Source organism: Buteo buteo, chromosome 15 (genome assembly GCF_964188355.1).
Source record: "Buteo buteo chromosome 15, bButBut1.hap1.1, whole genome shotgun sequence".
Lineage (NCBI taxonomy): Eukaryota > Metazoa > Chordata > Aves > Accipitriformes > Accipitridae > Buteo > Buteo buteo.
Genome location: NC_134185.1, coordinates 4,186,180 through 4,199,573, shown reverse-complemented (window position 1 = coordinate 4,199,573; position 13,394 = coordinate 4,186,180). Strand labels below are relative to the sequence as shown.

The 13,394-nt window shown below is 41.4% G+C and overlaps 1 protein-coding gene across 2 annotated transcripts in view; it reads right to left on the bottom strand.

Annotated features, from left to right (window-relative positions):
• Window positions 1-11,622, bottom strand: part of COL19A1 (collagen type XIX alpha 1 chain) — a 204,397-nt gene extending 192,775 nt beyond the window's left edge. Inside the window, exons 1-5 of one of the 2 annotated variants that reach the window (XM_075046427.1) lie at window positions 11,247-11,622; window positions 10,568-10,652; window positions 9,983-10,168; window positions 9,401-9,573; window positions 7,263-7,392 (exon numbers count right to left, since the gene is read on the bottom strand). In XM_075046427.1, coding sequence (XP_074902528.1) covers window positions 7,263-7,356 — 94 coding nt within the window. In that variant the 5' untranslated portion in view covers window positions 7,357-7,392; window positions 9,401-9,573; window positions 9,983-10,168; window positions 10,568-10,652; window positions 11,247-11,622. Of the gene's footprint in view, window positions 1-7,262; window positions 7,393-8,357; window positions 8,870-9,400; window positions 9,574-9,982; window positions 10,169-10,567; window positions 10,653-11,246 lie in introns of those variants that run through there. The other variant, XM_075046428.1, reaches the window with a different exon arrangement.
• Window positions 11,623-13,394: the final 1,772 nt, after the last annotated feature.

Genomic DNA, 13,394 nt, shown 5'->3' with positions numbered 1-13,394 from the left:
GAATGGCTAATTAAAAATAACCAGTAAAAGTGAAACTAAATTATATAATACAGTTATAAAGACACCTCTTGACAGCATGGTAAATGAAAGCTATGTCAATTATTTAAAGAACAGACCACGTGTAAGACATTTTTTCATAAGATTCATCACGTTCCATGTCCTTTATATCTAAACTGCAATCTACAATTACAAGTAACATCGCTCATAAATTAATTTATTTCTAAGGGTCTAAGAGAATGTATTCTTTCTTTCCTTCATATATATACATAAATATGTGTGTATACACACATTTACCTATACAGGTAGATAGATGCAAAGTTTCATGACAAATGAGATGAAACATATGCATTAAAAACACTGTAAATTCCCTTTCCCCAGAAAAGACACAGAACTATAAAGAATACTCATGTCGAAATCTCTGAAACTGAAATGAAATCTTTCATCATTCTTGGTTTGCAGGGAGTTTTATGTAGCATAAAAAGCATTCACTGGAATTACATACTAACATAGCAATTTCAACACACCATTTGGTATACACACACAGAGGCTATGGGACAGAAACAGGCTCACCTTAGAAACCCTTCAATCTACAAACCTTAGCCTTCAATCACTTACACAGTATAGCTAAAAGAAATATATTGGTGTAAAGGAAGCCTGTTATGGCTGAAGCCACAACAGCATATCGCACACACGCTGACAAACGTTTCTCTTACATCTACATGTTTTCTAACCAAGTTTTTTTTAATATAGATATAAAGACTATGGGGCAGCTTCCCTTTTTCGTTAAATTACTTTACAGTACTTATAATAAGAGAAGCCAGATATTACTTATTGCTGATTTTACCTTCAACTGCTATAGTAAGCTCTAGAGCACCTGGGACACAACCATGCTTTTTTTTTTTTTTTTTCAGCATTAACTTTCATGAGGGCTGAGCAGTGAAAGACTAGGGAGTTTTAGCTTATTCTCCTGAGTCACTTTCTTCCAAGTCCAAATAAAGACTCAAGCCTTAATTTCTGTGTTATCCAGATGATAGCAACGATTCCTCACATGCCACAGCACTCTGTGGACCTATTTTTATCAGTGGCATAAAAGTCACAGCATAGGCCATTTAAGTGTTACTTTTTTGGTTGTAATCCACATGTCCTGAAGAACTGAAAGGTTTAGTATGAATCTTCTCCTACTTCATGCTGCCAATGCACTCCTTTTGCTCAATGTTATTCTTTTTACCAGAGAGCTAAGGCAAAACTTTAAAATACTAAATCCCAAATTTCTCCATACCAAGACTGACAACTGTCATTGCTATAGACTGATGAAAATTCTTTCTACAAGTTACAGTTTGTACAGTCAAGTAGTTAGCCTCTTCCAAGATTTTTAGTACTGCTGGCAGATCTTTAAATTTTCTTTGGCCTGAGACAAAACAGTTTACCCATTCATCCTGTGGATAGCTGAATTAGATCTACATGAAGACATTGAGGAAAGAAAAAGAACAAGACAAACCCTTACTGCTAATCCAGTCATGGAAACCATGCACCTACCTGCCCTGTTAGTATACATTACTATAAAACTAATGAAGCAATAAAAAGAACAAGCTTACATTTATACACTATACTGCTCTACATGTGATAAAACTGGGTCTGTCTGATTGAAGTCAACAATTCATATTAAAATAGTGATGTCAAACCTAAAGTTAACATACATATAAGTTAATCAGATCACTTATCCATAGGACAAACTACAGACCTTAATCTTTAGAAATCAATGAGCTCTACATAGGAGCTCATTATTATAAAATCAACCTAATAATTTAAAAAATATGTATTTATGCAGATCAAGCAGATATATCACACCCCACTCATCTTTTGTCTCTGCCATAAGATGCCTGTAAGCATTTTTTTTGTTTTCTAATAGCATTATGGAAAAAAAAAGAAAAAAAAAAAGAAAGGGCGTTTCATCTAGACATATCTGCTGCAACATGCAATGGCATGTTCTGAATTCCTGCAACGATCAGGGCACCTGTTGAAGCACACTGCAGCTTCCATCTAGGCCCCATGCCCAGTTTTCCTTTCCGTGCAAACGAGGACAGAGGAGTCTCTGGTGCATGCTTCTGTCTCACTCTTACAGACATCTCTTGTGTGCACTTCCTGACTGGGAACTGTAGCTTCCAATAAGCACTCTTGGCTCCTCCAGATCAAGTGTAACCTGTAACAGCTAGATTCACTTTACAAGTACCTATCTGCTACTTTATAATTAAACTTGATGTTCAGGTGAAGTTTTCAGCTGCCATCTAACACCACTCACACGCACATTGCAAGAGCACTGAATTTTCCATCAGTAAGCATGACCGGCCAAATGAACGTGGCCAAACAGCAAAGTCCCACCTAACATATACCCACATCCTATGTCGGACTCAGGCTGCAGGCAAAAACCTGTATTAGCTAGGATTTGTCTCACACTTACTGGATCAGGCTTCATAAATATATAGGCATAGGGGACCTCTTCAGAGTGTGTGACATACCTGCAAGTGTCAGCAATGAAATCCAACGAGCCCACCTCAAAGGTGTTTGTACTGAAGATAACCAAACCCACCCGGCCTGCTTTCAAATAGGGTCAAGAATTCAGATTTCCTACATACCTGTAACCTCATGTATAGAAGTACCAAAAAGTCAGATGTGATTTTTTTGTTTTCCTTTTTTACTTGGTAAGCCACATCACATTACATCACAATATACATGTTAATTACGACAAGGGTAGGAAGAAGAATGAAGGAGACTGAATCTACAACTTTGTTGATATAGGAAGGAAGTCAACTTCAAGTCTGGTGACTATTTAGATGGTTATGGAAATAACATAACAGCTTTGGCAGGCAAGGTCCTGCACATGGGTCGGGGCAACCCTCAGTATCAATACAGGCTGGGGGACGTAGGGATTGAGAGCAGCCCTGCGGAGAAGGATTTGGGGGTTCCAGTGGATGAAAAGCTGGACATGACCCAGCAACGCGTGCTCACAGCCCAGAATGCCAACCGTATCCTGGGCTGCATCAAAAGCAGCGTGGCCGGCAGGTTGAGGGAGGGGATTCTCCCCCTCTGCTCTGCTGAGACCCCACCTGCAGTACTGCATCCAGATCTGGTGTCCCCAACATGAGAAGGACACGGACCTGTTGGAGTGGGTTCAGAGGAGGGCCATGAAGATGATCAGGGGGCTGGAGCACCTCTCCTGTGAAGACAGGCTGAGAGAGTTGGGGTTGTTCAGCCTGGAGAAGAGAATGCTCCAGGGAGACCTTACAGTAGCCTGCCAGTACCTAAAGGGGGCCTACAAGAAAGCCGGGGAGGGACTTTTTTAGCAGGGCCTCTTGCAGTAGGACAAGCGGTAATGGTTTTAAACTAAGAGAGGGTAGATTTAGACTAGACATAAGGAAGAAGTTCTTCACTGTGAGGGTGGTGAAACACTGGCCCACGTTGCCCAGAGAGGCGATAGATGTCCCATCCCTGGAAACATTCAAGCTCAGGTTGGACAGGGCTCTGAGCAACCTGGTCTAGTTGAAGATGTTCCTGCTCATTGCAAGGGAGTTGGACTAGATGAGCTTTAAATATGCCTTCCAACCCAAACTATTCTATGATTCTATGACATCCCAAGTGAATATTTTGGCTGTAGGAGTTGATGCTTTTTTCTTCCTCTACCTTACAAAAAAAAAAAAAAAAAAAAAAAAAAAAGGGGCTGATCTAGTTTACAGGCTTCACACTGGGATAATGTGTGTAGCTGAGAAAGTTCCCCTTCGTGGTCTGGGATCTCTCTTATGTACTGCTTACTCACTAGCTGAAGTGGCTTTCCACAGTGTGCAGGCTTTCATGACCCACATTCTTGTAGATACCTAAAGCTCCTTATTCACTGCCCAAGAAGACTTAGTATTTAACTACAAGTTAAGGAATCCAAGGGTGGCAAGATCACTTAAATACTGCAATGCTAACAATAGTTTGTGGATCCAGCCTTAAATATTCAGAATATTAATACTTGTATACATGAAGGACGTGAATACATTGTATATGAGAGTTACTGTAGAGCCATTATCTTGATTTGGAGAAGTATCCAGCCGTACTAAAACATGAAAACCAAAAAGCTGAACTGATTTGCATACTTGAAACCACTCACTGTATTTGGGTTAAAGTGCCTATCTAAAATTATGATCTAGAGCCAATGCTTTTCACAACACATTCCACGTCAAAAGGCAATGGAAATTCACCATGCCTGACAGTCCCAGGACTTTGTTTATATTACATTTTTCATGGGTTAGCAAGTGACTTTCAGAAACAGTAACTGTAAAAGAAAGCTGAAAAAGCAGCAATGATCTGGGAATGAGACAAAGTATTAATATTCTTAATATGAAGCATTCAGGAATGATCAAATTAGAACTCCATGTGTCACTACAGAAAGACACATCCACGCTACATGCCCACACTCCAAACCCAAACGTTCCCAACAACAAAAAGAAAAACCAAAACGTTGACAACATGAAGAAAATACTCTTGAAGTCAGATCAAAAACATGATTGTGGAGAACTCCTGAACCCTGGCCCTCACATTTGCTATATTCTGTCATTAGAAGGGAGTGCTTCCTTCTGATGAAGAATTAGCGTATCAAAACTTCCAGACAAGTGAGAACTGAAAGAAATCCTTGATGTGAATCTAATGGTTACTGGCACACGTTCAGAGCCTAAGGAGGACTGCTCCGAGAAGATCCAGCATACTCTGTCACTCTCTGACATTTTTTTCCAATACTGGTATTTATTTATTACAATATTGACCCAATGAGTAAGTCCCGAAGTATATTCGGAATGCCAGCTCAGAAGGCTCTCCCCTACACATGCACACAAGTTAATCCTTTTTCTTGCACAAGATATTTCCTTCCCCTAACACAAGCCCGCTCCCCTCCCCTTCAAATTAACTTTAATTTACACTTTTCCTTGCGTTTTGAAAGCTACTCAAGTAAATCAGTTGAGAAAATTCAGGATGTAAATGCAATAATCCAAGATCCTATCTAAATGGGCTTTGCTGGAAAAGCTTTCATATTAACACAGTGAGAAGTAAATGCTATGCGTATGTTGTTGAAGGAAGAAAACCAAAAAGATTGCCTAGGCAGATCCTGAAGGACAGATGCTGATCCAAACAGAACTGGTACATGAGAGAAAACAAAGGCCCAAGGAAGAGCCAGTTAATGAAAGAAAGAACTAAAAAAAAAAAAAAAAAAAAAAGGTAGATATTACTCTTTTCTTGAAATAAGTACATTTCCAATTTGTAACAGATGCATTTGCATACAAATTATCAAACTAGTACAAGACAACTTTGCAGAGTTGCTGAGTCCTCGATTCAGCTGAACAGGGCAGATTAATAAAAGGCTTGCAAACATACCTGTACCCCTTACTGCTGCACTGTGGCAGGGTCTGTACTTTCTCAGCGCCTGCTTTCTCGTCTATAATTTGTATTTCTTTTTTGGACAGTAACCATCCCTTCAGTCTCTAAAAGAATCTCTTTCCTGTTATCAACTTGAGGCTTCACTCTGAGCCTATTCTCTGCTGTCGGCAGAGCAGCTCAATCTGGCAGCTATCTACTTGTTATTTCTCACCATCTGCCTGTATCACCTCAAACTGCAGAAGCCTCTTTCAATTGCACGCCATCAGTTATTCTCAGGAGAGGTTCAATCTCTCCTGTTCTTTCCAGCGGTTCAATTTGACCCATATTTGATCCATTTGTGGCAATCAGATTAAGGAAAACTGCAGCTTCCCTGCTGGCCGCCTAGCCACAAACTTCTAACAGAATGTAATATACAGTTCAGATACACCGTTTATTAGCAGTTCAGTGTATCTGTCACATCTTCTATGACTGGTCCACCTTTTACTAAAACACCTTTTCATTAGGAAAAAAAAATATATAAAAAGAGACAATGCTTCCTGGACATTTTGTTTCAAAATTTTTCAAGTTTCAATTTATTAATTTATATTATTAGGTGCACTCACACCCTTTTAGCACTTTTAAAACTTCCCTTCTACAATCCACCAGCTAGTAATGACTGAGAAGGCAACCCGTTCCGCTTCTCTCAGACAGCTGAAGAGAATAATTGCACAGCTATGATGTAGGCTCACTGTCTCACAGAGGTTAAGAATAATTCATCAGTAGAGCACTTAGCCTTGCTGCCCTAAAAATATAAGGCAAAAAAGTCTTTGATTTAAATTCAGACTCTTCACAACGCATTATTCTTACCTTAGAGCCCACACATTACGGTTATTATTTATTAAACGTTACTATTTATTGTTTCCAGGAGAAGTAAAAGGATTATTATCCTAGTCATTGACTTTTTACATTTCTTGGGTCTGAGTTTCAAATGTGTTGTATATGTTGTTCAAAGTTGTTGCATATGTACAGCATCTATTATCTTTCATCACATTTCTGGAAAAACAGCATTACTAAAAATAAATTTCATTTTCAAAAAAAAAAAAACCAACAACAGTATTTCTATTTAAATAGCAACAAGTATGTTCTCCTTGCTCATAATTGTAGGAAAGTTCTAGAAAGTTGAAGTATGTGTTGACGCTGAGCAATTCTAGAAAACTGACAATTCCTTATTCTACAAGCACACGTGTCGTGCCTTTATGACAGAATTTACCACACTCTGGAGAGTCAATGTAGAGTTTAAGTGAGAGAGCTAGATAACACGTGACCAATAAGAGAAAGAATAAAACAGAGAAGTATGAGAAAATTTGCAGAAGATGGGTAAGAGCTTTTAGATTAAACAATACCACTATATTCCTTTCCCCGTCTTTTTAGGCACAAGGTTTTGTCTAACTCTACATCTGTGAAATGTACGACCTGGTCAGGGGATTAAGTTTAGGTGAGGTTAACATGAGCATTAGGCTGTTTAGGTCAACGTGGTCACCAATCCGCTCTAATAAAGCCACATAATTTTGTTCACAAAAGTTTTGCAAGATCTGATTTAGAATCTTGTTTTGTATGGTAAGTTGAAAAAATACAAAACAAAACTCCTAGGAACTACAGCTGCTTCCAAACAGGAATCTTCCAAGCACAGGAAACAGAAAGGCTGTTTTGGAACTGCTTCAAACTTAGACTTGTTAAAAAAAGAGATTAAAAAAAGTCTCGTATCATTTTATCTGCTCACACTGCTTATTTTCCATGTACCATCATTATTTGTTCAAATTTGTTCAGTCATGAGATTTATGCCTTTGGTCTGTGATGGACGAGACAAATGGAAGTACCTGTCTGGTCACTGACAGCCACAGAAGTAGAAACAGGAAGGAGGAGGAAGACTGCCATACAAAGCCGAACTATGCAGGATCCAACGTACATCATCTCCCCCTGGACACATGTGAACAATCAGCTACAAATCTGAAACAGAAAATAATCATATTCAGAACAATGTCGTCTTATCCTTTCCCCCTCACCCCATCAGAAAGCTACAAACAAGAATTTCTTAACTGTAAAGAAAAGAGGAAGTCGCTAGTCACATGCAAAGTGTATCATTTATCTGTTGTAAAGGGCTACAAAGAGACTTGCGTAAATTTAGAAATAAATGACAAACATACTCCTTTAGTTCTTTATTAATATTTCTAGCGTGTTACTTCTGAGTTTAACTCAAAGGTATTAGTTGTAAAGGCACTAAATTTTCATTTCATTAGCGACGACTAATTTTCTTTGATTTTCTCCCAGGTTTTCAATTTTAAATGTATTAGCTAAACTGCTTGGTGTCACAACACTGCCAGCGACTGCCGAAGTAGTCTTCAAAGCGAAGAAGGACAACACGCAATTGTTTAAGTGCAAAAAAGACCCCAAACACGGTATTTCTCTGCCTTGCTAAATACGCAAGCGCCTAGAGCAGCCCGTATTGAGTTCACAGCTTAAATCTCACAAAAATACAGTCTGGCTTGAACAAGGTGTCTTTTGTCCTCTAAAGACAGCATCAGTTTTTCTTCTAAGCCGACTGCAACGTACAGCTACACGTGAATTTAATGAAACGGAGAAAACAACAGATATTTTTCTAATCGCATCTTCTGTAAGAAAACCAAACGGCATACCTAGGATGCAATTCTTACAGTTATTTTTGCAAGGCACCTTATTCATCATCAGAGCTATTCTGTCAGTCACCCGTACTGACAGCGACTACACCGTCATTAACTTTTCCAACCTCCCCGGCAGCAGCGGAGTGAATACACGTTCAGATAACATTATCATTTAATTTCCTGCACCTGCTCTACAAGCAGCCCTCAGTAATTCACTAGAGCTGCCGCTCCAGCGGTCTCATTTTCTGAAGGGCTCTCGCCACTTAAACCGCCACCCCCCGCCCCCCGCCGCACCTCCGGGCTCGGCTCCGCTCCTCTCCGCTCCGGGGGGCTCGGCTCCCTCACCCGACCGGCGCCTCGGGCCCGAAGGCGGCAGGACGGGCCGTTGCGTTTCTGTCGGACCCGCTGGGGTTTGCTGGAGGGAGGGTTTCCAGCGCCAGGCGGGAAGGCAACCGGGTCGCTCGGCCGGCGGGGCCGGGCGGGGGGAGCGGCGAGGCGCCGGACCGGGGCGGCAGCGCCCGGCTCCCCCTCCCCGGGCTCCTACCCGCCGCCCCTCGGCCCGGGCTCGGCCGCCCCGTCCCTCCGGAACCCGCCGGCCCACCGCGGCGAGCGGAGCGAGGGGGCAGGCGCCCGCCGACGCTTCCTCCGCAGCCCCGGGGCGGAGCGGGGCCGGGAGCCCGGCGGGCCCGGGGCCGAGCGCCCACCGCGACCGAGGGAGCCCTCTGCCGCCGGACCGCGCCGGGCAGCGGGACGGGACGGGACGGGACGGGACGGGCAGCCCGACGTCCCCGCCGTCTGCCCGAGAGCTGCCGCCTCCGCGCTCCCCCCTCCCCGGAGGGCACCGCCGGCCGCTTCCCGCCCCTGCCCCGGCTCCCGAGTGCCTTCCAGCTGGGCGGGCGTAGGCCACGCCGTCCGGCTGCTAATTAAAGTGATCCACACCAACAGATTGGTTTTTTAAATGTAAAGACGCGCGTGCATTTAATAGGCACGCTCAGCATTGTGGCAGTTCGCAACGCTTCAGCCGGTTTGGAAAAAATCACTGCAAATTTAGGAGCGTTTTCATTAGCGTATACCTGTAGTCACCCACAAACACGTACAATGTATTTACACAGCCACCAGCAGAATCCTACAGCACAGACTGGTGACAGTACATCGAAAGCTTGCTGTGCACATGATGTTTGTATAGGACACAGTTAACGTTGGCAAAATCAGTGATAAACTTAAATGGCAGTTCAGAAGAAAAAACAAACCCTGCCACAAAACAGCCCAGGAATATCGTAGCGCGTGGGCGCGTGTGAGATGTTTAGCCAACTGACTACAAATAAAGAGTAGCTTACCTTTTAATTTTTATTTTAGCGTGTCCCCCAGAAGCACTGAAAATGCCTGTACAGAGCTGCCGTAGTGCCGAGGAGTTGCTGGAGTGAGTCTCCAAAGAGTGGTAGAGGGGGATGCAGCTCTGTCCTTATTAGTCTCACAGTGTGACCCTCCCACTCAGCGAGCACAGAATACTCTGCAAGAAAGGACAAACAGCCACCCAGACACAGATTTTACATAATCATACTTGTATATCCCAAGTCCAGTAACAAGGTAAGAAATGGTTTTTTTCCTCCTTCCCCCTACTCCCCCCCCCCGCCAAAAAACAGTTCCATAAATTAAACTGCCAGAGCATGAACACATGAATGAAAGAGTATCTGGTTTCTAGTTGTAAAGAACCAATTATGTACATTAGCACACCGGCAGAAACTAGCTTTTATCACTTAAGTGTAAGCACACATCATTAATTTTACATACTTTATCATAAATTTAAAAAACAGCCACCCAAGTAACCAAGAGAGTGCACCTATTTATGGCACTGATGCTGCAAAGCACAGCAGTTCGCTGACATTTGTTTTGCCTTTTAAAATCTCTCATTTACAAACCTCAACGCTCTTGCACTGTAATATCATCTGTCTGTGATGAAATGGTGAGATTGAGCACTGCCACTGGCTCTCATCTGAATGTGTGAAACTGCACTTTTCTCAGGTTCTCCAACTGTGCTTGTGGCAGTTTTCCGTATTGCATTTTAAAGATGTAAACCAGATAGAAGGACAGCGAAAGTAAAACAACTAGAAATAGATACACAGAAGACAGAGAGACTAGGCTTTAATTAAACACATTTATACATATCCAAGACATATTTTATCTTTTTCTAGTAGAATCATTCTGACGGGAAAAAAAGTAAGGTGGTGACTATTATATGAAAATTCATTAGCTTAACATCAATTTAGGCCAATTGGTCTTCAGGTCAGAAAATTCATAGGGTTAGCATTTTGCACCCCTCCCCACCCCCCCATCCGTTTTGAAAAGTGTTTAAGCGTTTCCTCATTTCAACCAAGGTAGCTAGCCAGGATAACCAACAAATCACATGGAAAGACATGATTATCTTTCTGGTTTAAATTTCAAAACAGTTGTTGTTCTTCCCAACTTAGAATCACGAGAGAAAGATGAAATTGCAGCTTACGTACATGTCTGCTAGAGTGTTTTATTCCACAACTTTGCCACAGACTTGTGGTGTAACTTTAGGCAAGTCACACTTCTCGCTTGCTCATTCTGTAAATTATAGAAAGTAAAGCTGCCTTACCTCGCAGGGCGAGGCGCAAGAGCCCAATCCTACAGCTGACAAATCATCGGAGCACTCCCTTCCCCTCCCGACTGTTCATTTGATAAAGGCTTCAGTGTTGAGCCCTAAGTCAGTGTTTCAAGCACAGTTACGAGATCCTCAGTTGAAAGACCCTTTGTAAAAGCTCTGCTCCTAGTGAAAGGCATTATCATTTTTGGTTTGAAAAGAACTGCATTTCTCATTGCTCTCTCAAGCTACAAAATTCTTAAAATCTTTTTGGTTTACTTCATTGTACATGCCCTAAATATCTGGATTCAGCTGTTGTTGCATGAATATACAGAGTCTTACTAATTTCAGTGAATTTAAGTTCTGAATTAGCTAAACATTTTAATTGTTTAACACTTCGCACATACAATCAGTTCTTCCTTGTATTTCTGTCCCTCAAAGTTTCAGTATTGCTCAAAAGTCCAGATCCAAACTGGGTCTTCATTTCCTGTGAAACAATAATGAAACATGACCCCTAAACCAAGGATGTTGTTCCACTTACCGAGGTATTGACACTCCAAATAGAAAAATAAATATACCTTATTTGGACCACGTCAACTTCAAAACACTCCACATCTGTAGGAAAGCAGTGAGTAGAAGAATTAGAAACAACTACAGCCTTCCCTGGCTAACACATATGCTTCCTGTACTCTGGCCCAGATCTTCAACTCAACAGGATTATGCCAGTTCACATAAATCAAAGGAATTGCACCGATTTATACTAGTTGAGGACCTCGACACTAGGGACTGCCACCATACGTATTTATGGCCAACGCTGTTCACGTTAACGAATACAGTCTCGAGTATCTAGTGACATGAAAATTGGCAACAAGGAAAACCTTACTGTTTACAAACTTCTGTCATGAACCAAAAAAGGGCTTCTCTCTCTGCCTAAGAAGCAAAGCCACAACTGGCAAAACATCTCTGTTACCATAAACAGCTTAGAAATCCCAACAGCCTGCACTCTTGTTCACCTGCGCAGTTACCGGTGCACGCCAGGGAAACATTGTCTATACATCACCTCATCTCCTTTGTACCCAGAAAGTACTGGAAACACCAATGATAGGAGCTGAAGCACCCACTGCAAATGGATGATATCCCATGTTATCTTTGCAGGAACACAGTTTTCCAGCTATCTCAGAGTTTAGCTAAAGCACTTACTTGCACACAGAAGACAGGACTAGACCCAGATCCAGGCAAGAGCCAAGGCAAATACACCAAGAAGCAGAAAAGAGAGAAACTTAAGTTTGAAACCGTACTTGGCACAGATGCGCAGAGCATGTTCCATCTCCTGCGCCAAGGGTGAACTGCTCCACTGAACAGCTTTTCCTACAACTGCAGTTGCAGGCAAGATGCAGGGGAAAAAGGTGAGAGGATTGGGGGGCAAAGGGACAGACTTTTTTTTTTGTAGAAAATTCTTTGTTATCGCCAACACTCACTTTCAATCTTTGTTTCTTTTTCGGCACAATTAGATATCCAAACCAGCCAAGTAGCATAATTCACTCTTGTCTGTGCGGTGCTAACAGATTTGTCTCCATCTCATTAGTTAGACCCACATTTTTAACGTGTGTTTCTTACGACAACGCATATGCAGGAATGAAGCTGTAAACGACAAAACTCTTTAAAAGCAGCAGTATTCTATTTGAAATCAGTCTTTTAAAAGGAGATTAATTTGAAACACCCCTTACCATGCTATTTCTCACTGAATGTAGAGCTTAGTATCTCTATTCTGTTGTGTAAGCCCTTATGTGGGATTGTTCCTTGCTAGATGATCCTTTCTGCCCTCTGCAAGATTTCTTGGTCATGACAGCTGCATTCCACTGAAGCAATTAAAATATAAATGCTTTAAAATACATTAGACTGAACTAGAATGAACTTGGACAACACAGGTGGAATCCCAGCCTTGGGGAAGTTAATGGAAATTTTAACATTGATGTAAATGGGGCAAAAATGTCACTCAAATGAGGGAACTTTGGCAAAAATTACACCAAAAAGGAATTATGTATATGCATGTGCACACACACTAAGCACTCCTAAGCAGCAAAGCCAACAGAAAAGCTTGATGTCACTTCATATCTTCTATAGGAGAGGAAAAGAGGAAAAAACCCCAACTGCTACTGAATACTTAGGAAGCACTCAGATTTTCAGTAAAGGGGCCAAAATAACTGTCAAAAAGATGCAGAGAGAATACTTCCTGCTATACTTTTGTGGTATTAGTTGTCTTGGCTTGGACATTTTCTCCACACTCTTGACACTTTATAACATGCCTTAAAATAACCAAGTACTAATACATGTAATGGTCCAGGAACAAAAAAAAGTCCATACTTTACCTCCAACTCCAATCCCACTGACAATCCCAACGTCAAAAAAATAATGTGGAGGTGTACCATTCACAATGTTTAGTGCTATATGGTCCTAAAGTGTTCCTATTTTTAATAATGTCATTTTAATCCAAAATACATACATTTCAAAGTAAATAAATCAATGTCTTGATCTATTGCTTATATTTACCAGTTGCGAACATATCAACAGCTGTATCATATGATTTGTAAAGTATTCATTACCACTCCAGAAAAATACATTTCTGTGCATATATTACTCTGTAAAGTGTTAGTACAAAAATTCAGTTAAGTTATTCAGACCTGAAATAGAGCTGGATTTGTAGAATTCAGTAAAACATCAGTCCA